Here is an 18900-nt window from a genome sequence, read left to right as displayed (position 1 = left end):
TATTATATAAAGCAGGAGAAAGGATTTAGGAAAATAAAGACAAAGCGTCTCCTTTATGAGCACCAATGCGCCGTGGCCTCACACCGCTGAAGGTAAATTTGTCCTAAAAAGTTCAAGACTTCCTGTACATGACCTCAAATAAATGGAAAAGCTGTGTATCACTTACAGAGAAGGCTTTTCCATGTTGTTTGTAAAGTAAATAACAGTCAGTGACCTGAACACGCTCACCTTCACCAAGGCTGCACAGTCCTCTGGATTTTTTTACTTGCTAGCAACAAAATACTGAAAACATAGTGAGCTCATCTCCATGGCAATATATCAAACCTAAACCAACACATAGACACTTTAACAGAATACATTTGATAAAGTTCTAGATTTTAATGCACATTCATGGGATTTTCCTTTATTAAACCTCTTATGCAGTCATATATAATAAAGCACTAACCTGAGGCTGCTGCCATAAAGACTCCTGTCTGCTAGATACAACATGCCCAACCTCTTCAGCTCAGCCACTGCCTCGGGGGAGAACTTCACAACACAATTTGCATATAAAATAAGATCAGCCTTTTACTTTGTGCATGATGCAAACTTTAGTTTTCCCTCTTTATTCAAGTAGCAGGCCAGATGGCAAGAAAATCCACAGAGAGACACCGCAGCAGCACTCGCTTCCATGTTGTGACAACAGCAGCTTGTTTTAATGCTGAAACCTGCCCCTTGTAGGTGTGCACCAGGTAGGAGTCCTCTTTAAGACCTTCAGGTAAGGTTAAATATTGCGGGAAATGTGCACGCTATGTCCTCTCAGACCATGTGGGACACACCCGCCCTGCCCCGAGGATCATGGGAAGGCGGTTTTAGGTCTTTCAGGGAGCAGATGAGACACAGATGATCATGAGGCGGTTTTTCCGAGCACACCGGGACGAGGACTTCAGTCAGATCCAGTATCTGACGGCCAAGTGCACCCGCCTAGCTCATGACAAAGGTAAGTCACAAAGGTCAAGACGGGTTCAGCTGACTGTTAATCTCTTATCTACATGAAAACTGCTAGTTTACTACAAGGGAAAAAAAACCCTCTTCTCCCTTCAGGAAGGTTATAATGTTGAGTCCACTGAGGCGTTCAGATTATAGTCAAGTAGTAGATCAGATGAGCACCACACAATGTCTATACAGCTAACAGTTTAAATAAGATGGAAATTAATATTTAAAATGTCATCAGAACTGCAGAAAGTGCTCCCATCCTTTTCTTTAGTCAAAGTATTGCTGGCTTTATTATCATGCTTTGCTACAAGTCAAAGTCCTGCACAGAAAAAGTTGCTTAGTATAATTATGTGACTGTTGAAAATGGAAGTGCTGCTGCTTACTTATAGATTCATGAGTTTTTAAAGATTGCTTTGTTTGTAAAAATAGTAAAGGTAATAAACAAATGCCCGTCACAAATGTCCATAGTTAGACTTTACTAATAAATCTGAAAAATAAAGTAATAATAATTTGAAAAATGTCTTGGAAAAAAAGAAAGAAAAACTACATGAAACATGGCAAACATGTTTCAAAATATAAATTGATTAGCTTCAGTTTAGCTTAATTTCTAAACTTAATTTAGCTCAGTTTATAAAATGTATTAATTTTATTTTACACTATGATAAAGAGCATATGCTGAATGCATATTAATACATTCTGCATTCCATGTATAGGAACAGTCTGACCTGCTGTTTCATCTATTTATATGTAAATATCTCTTTATGTGCTGTTGCATTGTGTGTGTGCATTGGAATCCACTTGACCCAGGGTCAAATTTCCTGAATGGAAAAACACGCTTGCCAAATAAACATCAAATTCAATCGAAGGTCACAGGTTTGTTAGAAGAACCACACATGTTTTGCGTGAAAAGAAATACTTTCATCTTTACGCTGTCAAGTAAAATGTGACGAACTAAAACACTGATCTTTAATGAAAACAGGCTTTATTGCAGGGTCGCTGCATTAGTTTGAGCCCGGTGTTCTTAATAAACAGAAAACAAAGTGCATGTTTCCTGCAGCAGATTACACTTTAACAGAATCAACTTTATAGTCATTGTGCAACAGTTTCCAAGTCAATGCAGTCACAGTTACAGGGTATCTGACTAGAGCAAAGTTTATTTACAGAAATTTCTGGTAGTTTTTTTTAACATGTAATATAACTACAGTTTGTATTATCTGTTTTTATTGCAATCTGGGTCAGTGTTGATCTACTTAAAGCCCATACTGAGTTACAATGCACATTTACCTCTGTAATAAGATGTAAGAGTAGCGAGTGGTGACAGTGGTGTTATCTACTTTTTTAATTCAATTAAATTCCATGTTTAATTAAAATTTTATTCCATGTTATAAAATTAAAAAATATTGTAACAGGCTAAATCCTACATTAGTACTGATGTTAGTACTTGAGAGCCTTTCTGGTTGTGTGTTTATTGTTTTGGTATCATAAGGATTTAGAGCTGTACTGACATAAAAACTTAACAATGTAACTAAGTATATTTACTCAAGTACTGTATTATAGAAAAATATACTATAGAAAAAAATCAGAATGTAAGTATTATACTCTACAAAATTGTGCTACATTACAACTTTTTACTCCTTAATTAAACATATCACACACAAAAATAAGTACAAGCAAAACTAAAACAATCAGTGGTTAAAGTTCACATCTTAACTTTGTTTTTAAATTTTATTTATTTATATTCATTTATTCTTTAAGAAAATGTTAATCCTGAATAAAAAATAATTTGTTGCAGCAAAAACAATTATTGAGCAGCTACATCAATAAAACTACAACAATTCAGAGTTTACTTACTTAATGGTTTAAATATAGAACTTTTAAATAACTGAGCTAATTAAGTATAACTGACGGAATCGGTATTTTTAAGTATCAAAAGTAGTCTATGCAGTAGATTTTCTGCTTGGTAAAACTGATGTATCAGTTTTTAAGCAGAATTTATTTATTACATTAAGTGCATTAAGTATTATAATAGACATACTGGCAACTGTTATACAAACTACAGAGAAGTTCTGATACACTGTTCATATTTTATTTTTAAAATATGATTTATTTTTTAGTTAACTTACTTTTTTATTTTTTTCCCGCACTAATCAGTTAATGAAATGAAACCATCAGTGATTAATGTCTTTGGAGTGATAAATGTCTGCAGTACAAAATTGACTGTTTAACATTAAGTATTTAAGTAAAGTCAGCCACACAGTTACATCTAATGTGCTCAGTTTAACTAACTCTTCTTGGTTTTGTGGCCTCAGCGGTGTTGGACAGAGAGTTTCTGGTGTCCCGAGAGAGGGAGAGAAGGCTGCAGAATGATCTGGAAGCTGTGACCGCCCAACTCCTCAAGCAAGACCAGCTCAATATGGACCTCAGGATGAACCAGACCCAACTCATCAGCAGGATCCAGCAGCAGCAGGTGGACCGATTATGACTTATCTTTTACATGTAGACAGAACAAGGCTGTCTGCTATAAATGTTACATTTATATATTCAACATAGATCAAATAGAGTAAGTTGCTAATAATTTACTAATAAATACACCGTAAAGTTTTACCTTCACATCTTACTTGCACAAAGCTCTGAGGTATTCGCTTTTAGTTGAATCTGTAATCACTGCCACTTCCCAATAGTTCTTGCTCATTCATACGCTACTCATTTTACAGTAGAAGTGGAAATAAATTACATTTTGCAGGATGTAAGTATTTGTTGGATTGTATTTGTTACTTGGTTGAAATTTAAACTGTCACTGAGTGTTGCTGCTGAGTGACATCTGTGTATATCTATAGATTTTCTTATTGGTTGGTTTCTGTACAGAAATCTCTCTCTTTTAAATATATTGCTTCTAGTTTAAGTCTAGTTTAAATCATTTAAACTAGACTTAAACTAGTTTAAATATTCTTAAGAAGTAGTGGATAAATACAGCTTATGAAATGAATAGGAAACTTTCCATTTATCCACATAATCTGTACCTCTGACATCAACAAATCAGCTCATCTTTGCTGTCTGTTAGTTACAGTGGAATTAAGTTTACAGTAAATGTGTTTGCACATGGAAAATGCTGATGTTTTGGCATTGGTTACTTACAAACTGCATAAGTATGAGCTACAAGAAGTAAGAGTTTTGAACCACAGAGACATTTCACTGAACTAAAGAAATCTAATGAGCATCAAAACAGCTTTCTTGTCATATTAATTTCCCTGGAACTTCTAAAATTAGGTTAAAGTTGTTTCAGCAGCTTATCAAAGTGGTCAGAAGGATTATTTTTCATGCTTTTAGAGACACAAGTCATTTTTCAGCAGGGCACAGCTCAGCATTTATCCTGTGTCCTACTTTAAGGTTGCACAGTAACAAATTATCAGGCCTCTTAGAGACATCAGTGGTATTTATTACAGTTTTGGAGAGCTTGACTCCTTCACTTTCCCCTCAAAGACAGTATCAGGTTTAGGCTTGTCCCAAACTCTTTGACCTAAAGGTGTGTCTGATATCACTTATGCAGACTGTATTGGAGCATAGCATGTCTCCAGTGAGATTTGAAAAGGATAGGAAGTGCTGAAGTGTTCACGTGAGCACATCTGCAGTATTCTCAGTATGTCCGTATCTTCCCCGCAGGACCTGGTGAACTTGCTTCGGCAGCGCGTGGTCCTGCTAGTGGAGGCGAGCTCCTGGGATGCAGAGCTACTGCGGCAGGTCGGCGCAGAGCTGCTTTGCCTGCAGAGCTCTGAGGTGAAGCTGGAGAGCCTGGTGGAGGAGCTGCAGGCTGAGGCCCAACACAGAACTGAGGTGGCAGAAAATCTCCAGACAGAGCTGTACGCTGAGGCCCAGCACAGAGCTACACTCACTGAGAGCCTCCACGCAGAGCTGCGCAGGTAAATCTTCAGTCTCTCCAGTATGACAAAACACGGAATCATGTTTTCTTTCTTTACTTTACACAGCACAATTTGGTTTACGTTTACTTAGAAAAACTTGCAGAGGTAAGCCGCAAAACACACAATGAGTTCATGTAATATAGGAATACATTTTTTTAACTTTAAGTTAATACTCTGACATGCTCCAAAACAGACGCACATTTAGACAGTGGAGGGGTTCGGAGACATGAAAGCATCTCCTTATGTTTGATGAAGACAGTAGTTTTGCATCTTTTTCACGTTGTTACATTTTCTTTGTGCCATTTTTATATTATATTAAGGTATCTTTGTATTAACTTTTAAATCTCTTTGTGGCCAGTTTGCATCTCCTGTGGTAGTTTTGCATCTCTCTGTAACTGACACCAGCTAGTTCTGAAACAATTTATACGTTTTGTGTCTCTTTGTGGTCATTTTGTTGCTCTTTGTAATTGTTTCAAAACTCTTTGTTGTTATTTTTAATAGAAATCTTGGATTACTTTTTAACTTTATTTTCTTTTTGTGGTTGTCTGGAGTCATTTTTGCCATTTTTAACATACTAACATTTGACTTTAGATGTAAGAGGCTCAGGACCTCTACTCTGGGCTTTAAAGCCGTCATTATAATGCTGTGTTCTTACTTCGTATTCTACACAAAAAAAATGGACTAATCCACTAATTACTGTGGGTGGCACAGTGGTACAGTGGTTAGCACTGTCACCTCACAGCAAGAAGAGTTTTAAACCCCGTCTGGGACCTTTCTGTGTACAGTTTCCATTTTTTAAAAATTGCATAGCTCTGGAGAAACTAAAATAGCCGCCTGTCCTCTGTATTGCTGAATTGTTAATGACTTGATTAAAACCTTATCGACATTAAAACATACACAATGAACATTAACCCAGATAAGGCTGCAGACAGAAAAAGAAAAAACATTAAAACGGTTGACTTTTGATTACCATCTTGTGGAAACTGAAGCCAAGTAAAGCTGTCACGGGCTGCCCGGCACAGAGAAGAAAATTGTCTCAGACTGTTGTTTCAAGGCTGAACAAAAACATCGAGTCTGGACCCGCGACTTTAAATCAGCTGAAAAGTCCTCCGAGCAGCGGCGAGCTTCAGTCTGCTGACGTTAAATCCCTGCAGAGTGTCGGCTTAGTGTCAGAGTTTGTTATCACATTATGACTCCAGAAATGCAGATGAAAGAAATTTGGGCGTTCGCAGAGAGCAAAATATTTACCCTAAAACTTTTATCAAGACCAACATGTTTCCTTATCTGATGGCTACAAAGAAATGAATAAATGGAGTGTGAAAAAACAAAATACATCTAAGCACACTACGATAAGAGTGAGTATTTTAGTTACTTTAGTAATGTAAATTTTAAGTATGAGTGTTTATCTTACAGTAAACTTTACATTGATGAAAGATCAAATAAAGATACTAAAATTAAACTGGCTACAAGCAGAGTTTAATGAGCTGACACAGGTAAATAAGACATTTTTCTAATTGTCATCAACAGTAAGACAGTGGAGCTGGAAAGGCTAGAAGAAACTAACAGGATGCTGACAGAAGAGCTGACAGATCTCCGCAGAACTTATCAGAAGGAGGTGAGAAGGAAGAGTTTAGGAGTGACGTGGGTCAAAGCTCAGAGTTTACTGCATATAAATTCGAAACAAAAGGCTGAAGGTGTAATATTTGTGGTGCAAAGACTCTGAAAAGTGTCTCTGAAAAGTCATGCAGAGACTGTATACAAAGGATGGACACAGCCACTGTGTTGTGAGGTCCTGTTTTGAACCATCGACTTTTTCAGGGTGGTCATCTTCATTCTTTGAAAGTAGATATCACAGGTGAGGGGGCAGTGAGGGGAAGCTGCACACTCATGACGTTAGTAACACTCAACAAGCTACTCATACTTTCCAAAACCTTCCATACTTTTAGTTCTCTTTATTGTGTAGCAGTTTACACATTTGCCAAATCTCTTTGGGGTTTGCGTCAGGAGGGGAATCTGCTGTAAGAAATCTGGATACAGTACGTTTTATTGAAATCGCTGGTAAATGTGCAGGTCTATATTTTGAATGTAAAACTATTTTAAAAGTAGTCGGCACCAGCCTGAGCTCCTTTGGTAATTTGTTCCACATTTGAGCAGCTTCACCATGTTTTTGATGAGTAGTTCAGGATGAGCCAAGCGGAGAGAGCTGCAGTGTTTGCACTGCGTCTGGAGATCTGATACGCGTCCTTACTGATGATTAGGATTTATGGAAAAAGCAAAAGTATTTTAAAATGATTCTCTGCTGTGATCTGAGAACTGTTAGATAAACACTGCTGAAGAAACAAACTCATATCAGGCCTCTGAAGCAATAAAGTAAATACTGCTGTCGGTAAAAGCAAACTGTCCATAGCATCATAACAAAAAGTACACAGTGCTTTATTAAACTGATTGAATTTAAATAAAATAATAAAGGAGGCAAGAAGTTTCCTGTGTGAAACTGTCCATGTGTTTGGACATTGTTGAGTGTGATCTTGCTTGGTATGCGCAAAGCCACAGGTTCAAATCGTGAATAAGCTCACTCTGATGTTATAAAGATGCTGGACCCACGCGGCAAGAATTTTAATTACGTTAACATTTATTTAACAAAGTCAAACATTTCTGGCTTAAACAAGAAACTGCAAGACAATAAAAAAAGAACGTTGAGAGGCTCATGGGTTTTGTCAGTTATGTTGATTGTTTGTTTTTAATGATCTTCAGATAGTGTGTCACTTCGACTTATGAGATAGCCTTACTGCATTTCCTTTCATAAAGGATGAGCCAGTGTGTCTTGTGGTAAAGCAGGTAATAAAGGAAGCATCAGAGCAACATTCCTTAGTATGTATATACTCTGACCAGCTCTTATTATGGCTGCTACGCAGATACTCATGGGTCACTTCATTCAATTAGGAAAATTCATAAGCAAAATTGACTATAAACTGCACATCGAGCAAGTAAAGTAATTTCCTTATTGAGGTAAGAGCAGTCAAGCATTTGTACCTGAAAGGTGCAGCATGCAGGCAAAACAAGGAGGGCTCAGGACTATCACATATAACATCAAAATCCTCTATTCTTGGACCCTGAAAAGAACCACCCTCTAAAACAACCTATTAGCTGTACATGATGGGAGAAATCTCAGCAGAAGCACCGGGGGAGACATCCCTTCATCAAGACAAATGCTGCTGGAAAAGAAAAAAAGTGTAAAATGCAAGACTTTGGCTAATGAGGAGGTTCAATAAAATCATCAGTTTAGTGATTGCAGTGCTGATTTTGTCCAGCAGATGTCAGGATCAGACACTTATTTAAACACTGCTTTGGCCTTTTTTTGGGGTTGAAACACAAATAAAACTGTTGATGAGTGACAGAGCTTTAATGAATTTGCCGTGAACGGGGATTATTTCTCTGTAGCCGGCTCCTCCAATCAGAAGTAATGGATTAACACTGTTTGTGCGGTCTCAGGTTAGTTCAGGTCAGTGTGGCAGAGTGCCAGCTGTGAATAATGATCTGCCGCTGGATTCCGAAAACCTCACGGTTCAAATTTATGTACTGTGTCCAAATTTTAAAAACTACAACCACCCAAGTGAGAGCACTAATTCAGATGTTGCATTAGGTCTGCATTGGTGTGTGTCGGTGTGTTGGGTCCAGGCATTAGCGGAACATTCCTCATTTATTTACACTCGGCTTCAAAGACTCACTCCCGCATTGGCGTCTGCTTCATCCAGTCCATCAAACAGCAAACAATCCAGGTCTACAATTATCTTTCCTTTGAGACATCTCCACAAGGCCAAGAGAAGAGAACAACAGACTGCAGAGTCAGTGAGAAACTTCATGAGAACAATTATTTGCAGGGGATAAGGCCTGTAAATTATTGTGAAAGGCCTGGGAGCAGAAGATTAAGTCTGACTCCACTGGACCCGCTCATCTTTCCACATGACATGTCGTCTTTTCCTGATTTATATTTACACGCCCACATCATAATTTTCTAATTTTGTTGTCTTGGTCACATCCTGGTTTTGGGAGAAATATATTTATTTATTTGTATTTTTTTTTTTTTTTGAGGTGAGGGAACTGCAGCAGGAAAATGAGGGAAGCCTGAGGAAACTTCAGGAGACAGCAGAGCAGTTCGAGTGGCTTTGTCAGCAACAGCGTTACTGGATGTCTTGTGTGAAGAGGTGAGTAGGGTTCTTTTTTTGTTTTGCTTTGTTTTTAAATATATCTCAGCTGTGTGTACCAAAAAACATAACAGGATCAGATTTTAAAGTCTTTATTGTCTGCACACATGCTCAAAGTTGATGTAAACGAAACCCTGAAAACCCCTTCTTAATATAAATAATGTGGTTCTGCATAGAAAATACATTTGTAAATGATTATTGGAAAGGAGACTTATCTACTTGCGTTTTTATCTAGCTGGAAGTGAGTAAAGTTCTGATTTCTTATAATATACAAAGCATCTACCAGAGTTAATGCATGTCAAATGTGATTAAAATAAACAAGCAAACTATTCCAGTTGTTTAACTGACTGTCATTTACTCAAACACAATTATTTTTTATTTGTATAGAAATACTTGATTTATTCTAAACAGTGATTAAAGGTACTATTTGCAATTACCTTCTGCAAATGTCATTAAACATTTCACCACAAGATGGCAGTGTTTTACCAGAAGGTTCTAGTGTAGTTGTCCACCTAAAACACAACAAAAGTGTGATAGTAACAAGAATTCTTTAAAATGTTGCGTGAATACTGCTGTAATGGGTGTTTTTGGACTTAAATCAGATTAGACCATAGGTGTCAAACTCTGGCCCGCGGGCCACTTTTGGCCCGCAGCCTAATGACATTTGGCCCGCGAAGCCATACCAAATTACTATTAGAGCGGCCTACTGGTATTATACAGCTAATATATATATTGTTTAGTATTAAGCTTTGCTTGTTCCATATTCAGTTTTTCAGCAAAACGTGTTTGAGTCCATAAGAAAAGATTCATTCTTATATCTGGAGGAATAAATATATTTCAATAAATATTAACGTTAGCCCGCGAATTTGTTCCAGTTTTGAATTTTGGCCCACTGTGTATTTGAGTTTGACACCCCTGGATTAGACACTCAGTGCACCATCATGTGGATCAAAGTGGTATTACAAGAGAGCACAGTCCATCCTGATTTCTTGATATCACTGCAACACAATACAAAGACATCAATAGATGTAACATCATAGCTGTTTTTGAGAGATTTGGATGAATTTAAAAAGTTTTTAAACTATTTTTTAAGCATTAACATCTTTGATCTGTCTGTTTCTTTGTGGCAGAACTACAAAGCTACCTAAAATTCCCATGGTATGATTTGGCCTTGTTATGATGTTACTGGTAGCACTGTGTTAGTATGAGCTACACATACTCACAATAAGCAGACACAGAGGGACCTAATTGACTTTGTAGTCTGCTTTCTACCCATCTTATTTACTTTAACTCCGTCTTCACCATCTTCTCTGGGGAAAAAAACTTCAAAATTCAATTCCCAACAAGCCTCTGACTGCATCTTTGTGCTGCCATGCAGGTTGGTTTGTCACAGCTGAAAACAGCTGTCTGCACCAGCTGGAAACAGCAGTGAGGGTGCACCACAGCACATAAGCTGCTACAGGTCGTAAAACTGAAACAACATGCTTAAAGGTGCTAAAATGTTACGGACAAGAGATCTGGAAAGAGTGTTGTAGCTTCCAAAAATGTCACAAAAACCTATTTTTAATACTTTTATATGTCTCTTGTAATTAAAGAAAGACCAATAAGTTGAGATAGAGGTCTGACAGCTGAGTTTGCTAGAAATTAACTAAGTACTATAGTGTATGTGGGTAGGATACCACTCATCATCATGCATTTAGGTCACAGAAGTAACCATAAGTTTCTTTAAAACTAACCAGCAATGTTTTTTCATCAGTCAGAAAGCTCTGCTAGAATCCCCGAGGCCCTTCTAACACACTGGATGATATTTTTAAAGCACCTCCCATGTTTCGCCTTTATAACTGAAACAAGAAACATTGCAGCCTTAAGGAATCACTTAAAATCTGTTTTCGTGAGTCACTAGATCAACTTTATACAAAAAAATAGAGATTGATGATTCTTGAAGAAAGTTAAGTGCTTTCAAACATCTCCCCTCTGTGACCCAAATGTTTCCTGTTAGTGTCCCAGCCTTAGGCCCCAGAATTCCTCACATTAAACTTTCCAAAAGATTAATACAGATTTCATGTTTAGGATAAGTTGGATCGTATGACAGTCTGTCAAGGACAGGGTAAGAAACTAAATTGTATTGTTCTGTTGGTCTGGTGTTTACATCAGAGGAATTTTGACTGAGAGCGTAAATGTGCATTTTCCCCCCCTATCTTTTCACTTCAAATTGATACATTGATATATTACAAGCCCCGCTCCAGAAATTTCTAATGCAATCAGTACAGGTAGTGCACATAATTCATATTCTGGGCCCTGCTTATGCACATTGCATTAGACACATTGGCAAACTCGTATCCAAAGCAGCTAAAATTTAGAAAGCACACGGGGGTTCAACATCTTGCTTTAGGACATTTTTACATGTGGATAGGAAGGTCTGGAAATCAACCCTACAATTTATAACCCCCTCCTCCAGCCAGGCTACATGCTGCTGCTGCTTCCTTTATAGATTAATTAGCAAATATTTAGAAACTCGTGAGATTATGTACGCTGTGCTCGAAGAGTTGCTGAGTTATCATATTCTACAGGTTCAAAGACTGCCTCATGGAGGAGAGAGAAGCTCTGCTGCGACAGGTCAGCAGGTTGGAAAAGAAAGCTGAGAAACTAAAGCGTTCACACGACGGCAGTCCAACACGGAGACTTGTCTGCCCCCTTCAGGACGCCGAGGGCTGTGACAGGTAGTGATAGATGAACAGATTTAATGAGGAACTAGTTCATTATTATCTGAGTGTCTTTTTCAACTTTTACTCACCTTATAACACATTTAAACTTCCTGTCTCTTAAAGCAGTATAATATCATGGGAGGCAGACACAGTGACCAACCTGGAGTCTCAGGTGGAGAAGTCAAACATGCTGTGCGAAGAGCTCCTCGACCAGGTATCACTTTAATTTTTTCTTCCTGAATGGTTTTCTTATCGAAATTTGCTGCAGAAGAAATCTTCTCACGGCAGCTTAAAGGTTACTCAAAATGTCTCCACGCCTGTTCGGTCTCGTGAAATCTCTGATGACACGTGGAAACCTTGGACGTGAAACATTAGACCTTCATTACAGTGCCAATATTCATTCGAGTATGGTTGCCAGTCCCCAGAGGAGCTGCCGTGCTGTCAGTTCTTCCAGAAATTACAAGTGTGCTTTGGATAAACGTGTCTAACATCTCTGCTGTGGATCGTCTAAAGGGCACACTTTAAGGTACCTGTGTGGCTCTGTTACTTCTCATGTGTGGAGCACGGCGGTGATTATTTTCTGTAATAATGTTATGAGAAACTGAAGTTTCGTGGCAGCTCGAAGTTTCGAATGCTTGCTGGCTCTCTTCGCGTGTCACTGCAGCCCTCAGATGAACCTTTATTTTAAGAAATCTGGTGGTGATCTCAGGACTGAAATAGAAGACATGAAAAAAGAGAGCTAACATTCATCTGGATGTGACTGCCAGTCCCTGAAGGAATTGTCAAATATCCAGGAGACTCACAGTCTAATAATTGTTTTTTTCTTTTTTACTTTTTATGGTTGAGTAGTCTTCAAGTATTCAGTGAGTAACTGCTGCGCGTTCCCCAAATAACCAAGTTTACATACATACAGTTCTAGTGTCCTCTTCATGAAGAAACTGTGACAGTTGGCATAATATGTGCATGTAAATGTGTGCTTGTATTGTCACTTTTACTGACCTTTCTAATCTAATAATACACTGTAACTCAGCGTATTTCAACCCAAAGCACCATCCTTCATTGAATCCTTGTATTGGGACCCTTGTGGGGGCAGTCAGATGTACTGCCTCCTAGGTCAACAATCTCTGCTTTAACACTTCTGTATGGAACTACAGAAAAAGGTCCAATTTAATCATATAGATGGAGTTCTTGTTGGCTGCTAAACGTAAAAGTAGGCTGTTTGAACAATCGGCTCGTGCTGTGCTTTCTTTGGGACACCTGAAACATCGGCTGTTTCCTTTGGCCTTAGAATTCACGAACCAGTCTGTAGTTCCCCCCCTTTTCCCCCCTCCAATGTCACCTCTATCTCTACAGCCATCTTTTCAGTGTTTCGAAATATTTGGATCAAAAACAAGAGCAGACTCGTGTTGAAATATTAGAAATCCAAACCATATTCATCTGGTCACAGCTGCCAGTCCGCTGTGGGCTCATTGCAGTGCCAGAGAGTTTTCCAAAAGACTCTGAACATTCATGTGCACTGAAGTATCATCAGTGTTTTTAAACATGGACACACGAGTCTGTACAGCAGACTGCATGCATATAGGAGGACTAAATAAGCCAAAAAACAGAACATTGAAAAAATAACAATCTGGGTAAAAACTGGATTTACAAATATCCACTCAGCACATAAAGTGGAACCATTCAAAGTTTTAGAAAGTCACCCTGCAGGACTGCTTCCAATAATAACTGATGACAGTCGTTGACTTTTTAGGTCTTTGGAGAATCCAATAGTGAAACACATCTGAAAAAGTTGGGGTAGCATAACCAATGTAACAGATGAAAACAGATAGAAATAAATTAGTTATGATTATAGGCGGTATCTAAAAGATGGTGTAGGCACAGTGACCTCACCCACTGACTTCTGGATTTTTCCATTTTGAACCATCAGCTTTAGTGTTTTTGGTCACTGCCATGTTGTTTTTGTTTAAATGATGTTGTTGAACCATCTAAGCTATCTCCTTGTAACTTGCTCTTAAGATGGGAACCAGGTGTGCAACCACTTGCAATCAGTTGTTATCGTCAAACCGACTTTGAATGTAAATAGTTGGCAGCAGACTGTCTCACTGGTGTTTTATCACTGTCTTAACACACCGGAGTCCAGTAAGACCTCATAGATTTTGAAACAGAAATTCCTCCACAAATAGTGACATAGTTGATGCAGAGCGGCAATTTAACTGCAACACGGCACAGGTGCTTGGTACCCTTGTATTTATACAGGAATATAACCACAAACTGGTTACCAGTTGGTAATATTGCAGACAAGTTGCATTCATTGACACAAACTCACTCAAACCTTCACCAGTCTGTCTCAGAGTGATTGTAGTCAGTCTGAGACAGACTGCAATTGCCTCCCACCAGGCAACCCATGCAGTCGCCTTGCTATCGACAATAGTCACCTAGAGTCTGAAGATGATGCATTTCAACCTCTGGGCGATCAGTTATTTGCCACATCTGCTTGAAAACTGGTCACAAAATGTGAAAAAATGCAATGCAATCACCAAACCAGTTGTTGGAAGGGAGTTCTTCTTTCCCACTACCTAATTTTTATGCACTGAAAGTTGCAGCTTAGTTTATGACATGTTCATTGCATATTGGATTTAATCAAAGTACCAGTTTAGATTGTGTTAGTAGTTTTTAATTCTTTGTATAACTGGGGCTTTTATTATTTTATTTATACACATCCATAGTATGCTACACTCAGAACTGAGTACACACAGTTTTCTGTTGTTGTTGCTGTGATGGCATTGATAGGGGCATCACATTTGCTGAATTTTCTGAAATGTCTTTGATGCAAATCGCTGAAAAGCTGAATTGAAAGAGGAAACTTGTTCAGGAGGATTCATATGTCTGACGTGTTGTGTTTGTTAAAGTTTAACATTTTGAGAGATAAGCTTAATGGGTTTATTTTCAAGGGTTAGTTGAAAGCATTGAAGCCTCTTTCTATTGAATATGAAGCTGGAGCGAGCAACTAGTTAGCTTAGCTTAGCATTCAGAACCGAAATACAAGGAAACAGTCTAGTTTTGTGCGCAGGTAGCATAATCTACCACTGGCTTTTCAGCTTACTTAGTATTGTGTTTTATATTGGTTGTTTAATCTATAAAATAAACAGTGTGAAAACAACAAATATGTCATTACTGGGATGTTTTCCATCACTCAGCAGATTCACCAGTGAGTCACTGCTCCAAGCCAAGAAAAGTCCTCTGCTTAATGCCCATAAAACCAGAACGTTATGTTTTTCCAGTTTAGTTTTTCCAGTCTTTATGCTAAGCTAAACTAACCATATTTCTCCTGAGTGTATTCATTTGAAGAGCAGTGTGCAGATAGTAGCAGCCTTGGGATTGTTTGAAAGGATTCTGTAAGAGTGACCAGTGTAATGTTTTAAAATCTTTGGATAAAAGAAGAATGCACAACTCAAGAGCAAAACAGACATTCAAAACAGCGATAGTCATGCGAGGATGGCTGCCAGTCCCCTGTGGACTTGCAGAACAGCCAGAGCATTCATATAACTGATACTTCATGGGTACCAGAGTCTAATCAGTGTTTTGTTTTTCTGTCTGCAGCATGCTTTAAAAAGTTAGAGGGCTTTGAGGAACTTGAGGTTTCAAAGCCATTTTGCAATCAAATAGGAACCCCACGATGTCTCACAAAGAAGTCCTTCAGGAAGAGCTCACAAATCCTGACAGGACCTCAAACACTTCATCCTCCTGCAGGATTTTTATAGTGGAAGGTGTCTGCCTGGCCACTTTGGGGATTTTTCAAAGCCCTCACATCTTCAGAATGACAAGTTCAGTGTTTTAAAAAATGGGGATAAGAGGAAGCCTGACAGACAGAACATAAGGCTAATAATCGTGTGCGGATGGCTGCCAGTCCCCCAGATGAGCTGCCAGGCTGCCAGAGACTTCAGAGGTGGCTGATATTTTTTGGGCTCCGGATTCACATCAGACCTTTTCACTGTCTGTCTGTCTGTCGGCTGCACATGGCTTCCTCCCAAGCCATTCGAGTCCTTTTCCAAAGCAGCAAAGAGATGACTAATAATGACTGGAGGGAGGTGATTGCCAATAGCCTCTGTGCTTCATTCCCCTCACCTCTCACAGACTCTGCAGTGCATTTCTTGGGATAATTATTCTGATTGAGTGCAGATGATGCAGAGTGGGTTTTTTTTGCAGTCCTTGCTGAGCTGAGAGAGGGAAGAAATTTAGCTGGAGGAGCAGGGAGCACCGGAGTCATAGAGGACACAGCCATGAAAAAACACATTACCAGCTCTGACATGATTTATACAAATGGGAGATTCACATTGTGTAGACATAAGTATTGTTAGATGACAGAAAGAGAAAAGGAGGACGCTTACTGTTCATTGGGCTGACATCTGCAGAGATAGAGAGATGTGCTATTTCAGACAGAGTGGTGCTGCTGAAGTACAGGTGAATAAAAAAGTCTCAAATTCTTGGCTAAATATCAGTGTGAATCTTCTTCTAGTGTTTAGATTAAGTAACTTATTGAGAGACCAATAAGTCTAACTCTGGTTCTCTGGGTAGTTTTGGAAATATAGGAGAAGATACTCTGCCTTTAAAAAAAGAAACCCTTTTAAATCAGAGTATGGCATCAACTCAGTTAAAATTCTGGGATATTGATCTGTTCAGTTGAATAACAGAGAGGATTGTTAAATAAATTCTGGTTCTTTTATGTTAATTAAATTTACAACAGGTCCACTAGATGTGGAACAATGAGACAACCCCAAAACAGGAATGGTTTTACAGGTGGAGGCCACCGACCATTTTTTCCGATTGCTCAGTATCAATACGTCAATACATGCCATTGCAAGGTTTGCTGTGTCTCCCAGCACAGTCTCAAGATCACAGAATATACCTGATACCATGTAGTCTGATTGGCATTTGCCACAGAATACCATAATTGGCAGGTCCACCACTAGTGCCCTGTGCTTTTCACAAATGAGGGCAGCTTCACCTTGAAGACATGTGACAGATTTGAAAGGACCTGGAGAAGCTGTGGAGAACGTTATGCTGCCTGTATCATCGTTCAGGGAGGGACCACGGAGGGATGCACTGACCTCTACAGACTCAGCAAGTGGCATCCTGACTGCCATTAAATATCGGGGTGAAATCCTTGGCCCCACTATCAGACCATACACTGGTGCAGTGGGCCCTGGGCTTCCTCCCGATGTATGACAAAGCCCGACCTCATGAGGCAAAACTTTACAAGCAGATCCTGGAAGATGAAGGAATTGATAACACTGACCCCCACGCACATCTGACCTAAATCTAATAGAATGCCTCTGGGACATTATGCTTGTCCATCTGACGCACCAGATTGCACCTCAGACTTTCAGGAGCTCAGTGATGCCCTGTCTAGATCTGGGAGGAGATCCCCTAGGACACCATAGGAACAAGTGCTGAGTGCCATTTTGAGTTTTGAATTAAATTACAAAGCAGACTAACCTGTTATATGTACAATTGCGTGTTTTGGAAAGCTGCAGAGAGCTTGCACTTTTTGCTATAATATATGCTGCTTGGAAGTAGATTTGCTTTTTACAATCGGTGTGGAGAATACACAGAGTTACGACAGTCACATTAACAGGAAAATACAGCTGGTTAAAATAGAAATATCCCTCAATCTCACTTGTAGCATTCATTTCCAGCCATCCTTTGACCTGTACTTACTTTCTTTGAGGTTTTTTCTCACTCTCAATTCCCTTCTTGTGCACTCTTATGTTTATTGTCTTTGGTCATCTTCACTTACATTTTATTTTTCTGCCCTCAGGCAGGGAGCCCTATCGACGGATACCAAAAACCTCCATGAGGACAGAAGCCTGGATGTCTTTGCTTTCTTTTCTCACTTTCTGCAAGCCAGGAGATGCAATGTTTTATGTGTTTGTGGTTAGCTTACCTTCCAGTCATTGTTTTGAAAAACCAAACACCCTTGGAAAAACACACCCGTGAAACCACACACGCATTGTTTTGTTTCCACTATTGTTCATCGTGATATATGACCGAATTAAAATACAATGTGCTCCTGTCCCGCTTTTGGTGTCACACATGCACATCACATGTGCCTCGACTCTGTCTGGTCACATTTTTCAGTAATTGTCCATTGTTCAAACCTTGTAATCAACACCACTAACAAGAGCACAAGCACCTGCAAATGTTCTCTTTTGTTGTTTTGCCAATGAAACGTTGCAGGACAACCAGCAGCTGGCGTGCAGAGGAAGCAACAAATGTTCTTTCAACCAAAATGAAGCAATACTGATTATCCCCCCACTGGTACTGCTTGACTCTGATGAGCAGATCGCTTCATTCATCAATTTGCATGTGGCTCAGATTAAACACGGTGACTCAGACGCTTTATCATATGTGAACCATATGATACATGCTTATTGCAAACGCAGTTTACACACGGTGAGCCAAGACATTTAAAGTATGCATTCTGTCACACCACAAACATTACACTGCAATCAACATGAGGAGCTACACGTTTATTCAGGACTACAGCAAACTTTCAACATGCATAAAAAAATCTTAACAACACTAAACCATTAATGATACAGGAAGCATCATTATATTTCATCGGCGGTGCTGGGACAACATTTTTTGTTAGCATGACAGGGGTTCGTTTGACAAACAGCGGACAAGATGTGTGATTTAAGTTTTGACTCCATGTTCAACAGGCTTTACACAAACTACACCACAGTCTCATAGCTTTAATGGCACGACCACCAAGCTCCTGCACTCAGTCCGATGATGCTGAATAGCAAACATTTGTTTGCAAATATCAAACATATAACTAAAACTTTGGGTATATTGCTACACATTTTATGTTTAAAGCTCACAACCAAAAACCTGCTGACTTCATGATGAGTGAACCATTAAAGTACTTACTGGTTTCAGGGCTTGATCCAGTATTTGAGGTAATCAATTTTTAGCCTGGAAATATCACTAATTCTCTATGTGAAATAAAAATTATATATATATATATATATATATATATATATATATATATATATATATATATATATATATATATATATATCGCCTAGCTTGGGA

General features: G+C 38.8%; 1 protein-coding gene across 1 annotated transcript; it reads left to right on the top strand.

The window, feature by feature from the left end:
* The first annotated feature begins 882 nt into the window (after positions 1–882).
* LOC146638181 (uncharacterized) lies at positions 883–18668 on the top strand. The gene is made up of 8 exons (XM_085366736.1): positions 883–979; positions 3285–3442; positions 4636–4892; positions 6420–6507; positions 8985–9097; positions 11668–11817; positions 11926–12016; positions 17621–18668. The coding sequence occupies exons 1-8, from the start codon at positions 883–885 to the stop codon at positions 17657–17659; spliced, it is 993 nt and encodes a 330-aa protein (XP_085222862.1). The 3' UTR covers positions 17660–18668.
* The last annotated feature ends 232 nt before the right edge of the window (positions 18669–18900 follow it).

Source organism: Diplotaxodon limnothrissa, linkage group LG2 (assembly GCF_057381915.1).
Source record: "Diplotaxodon limnothrissa isolate DT_005_m linkage group LG2, D_limnothrissa_male_GT1.1, whole genome shotgun sequence".
Classification (NCBI taxonomy): domain Eukaryota; kingdom Metazoa; phylum Chordata; class Actinopteri; order Cichliformes; family Cichlidae; genus Diplotaxodon; species Diplotaxodon limnothrissa.
The sequence above is the reverse complement of the archived record's forward strand: the minus strand, read 5'-3'. Positions and strand labels throughout refer to the sequence as shown.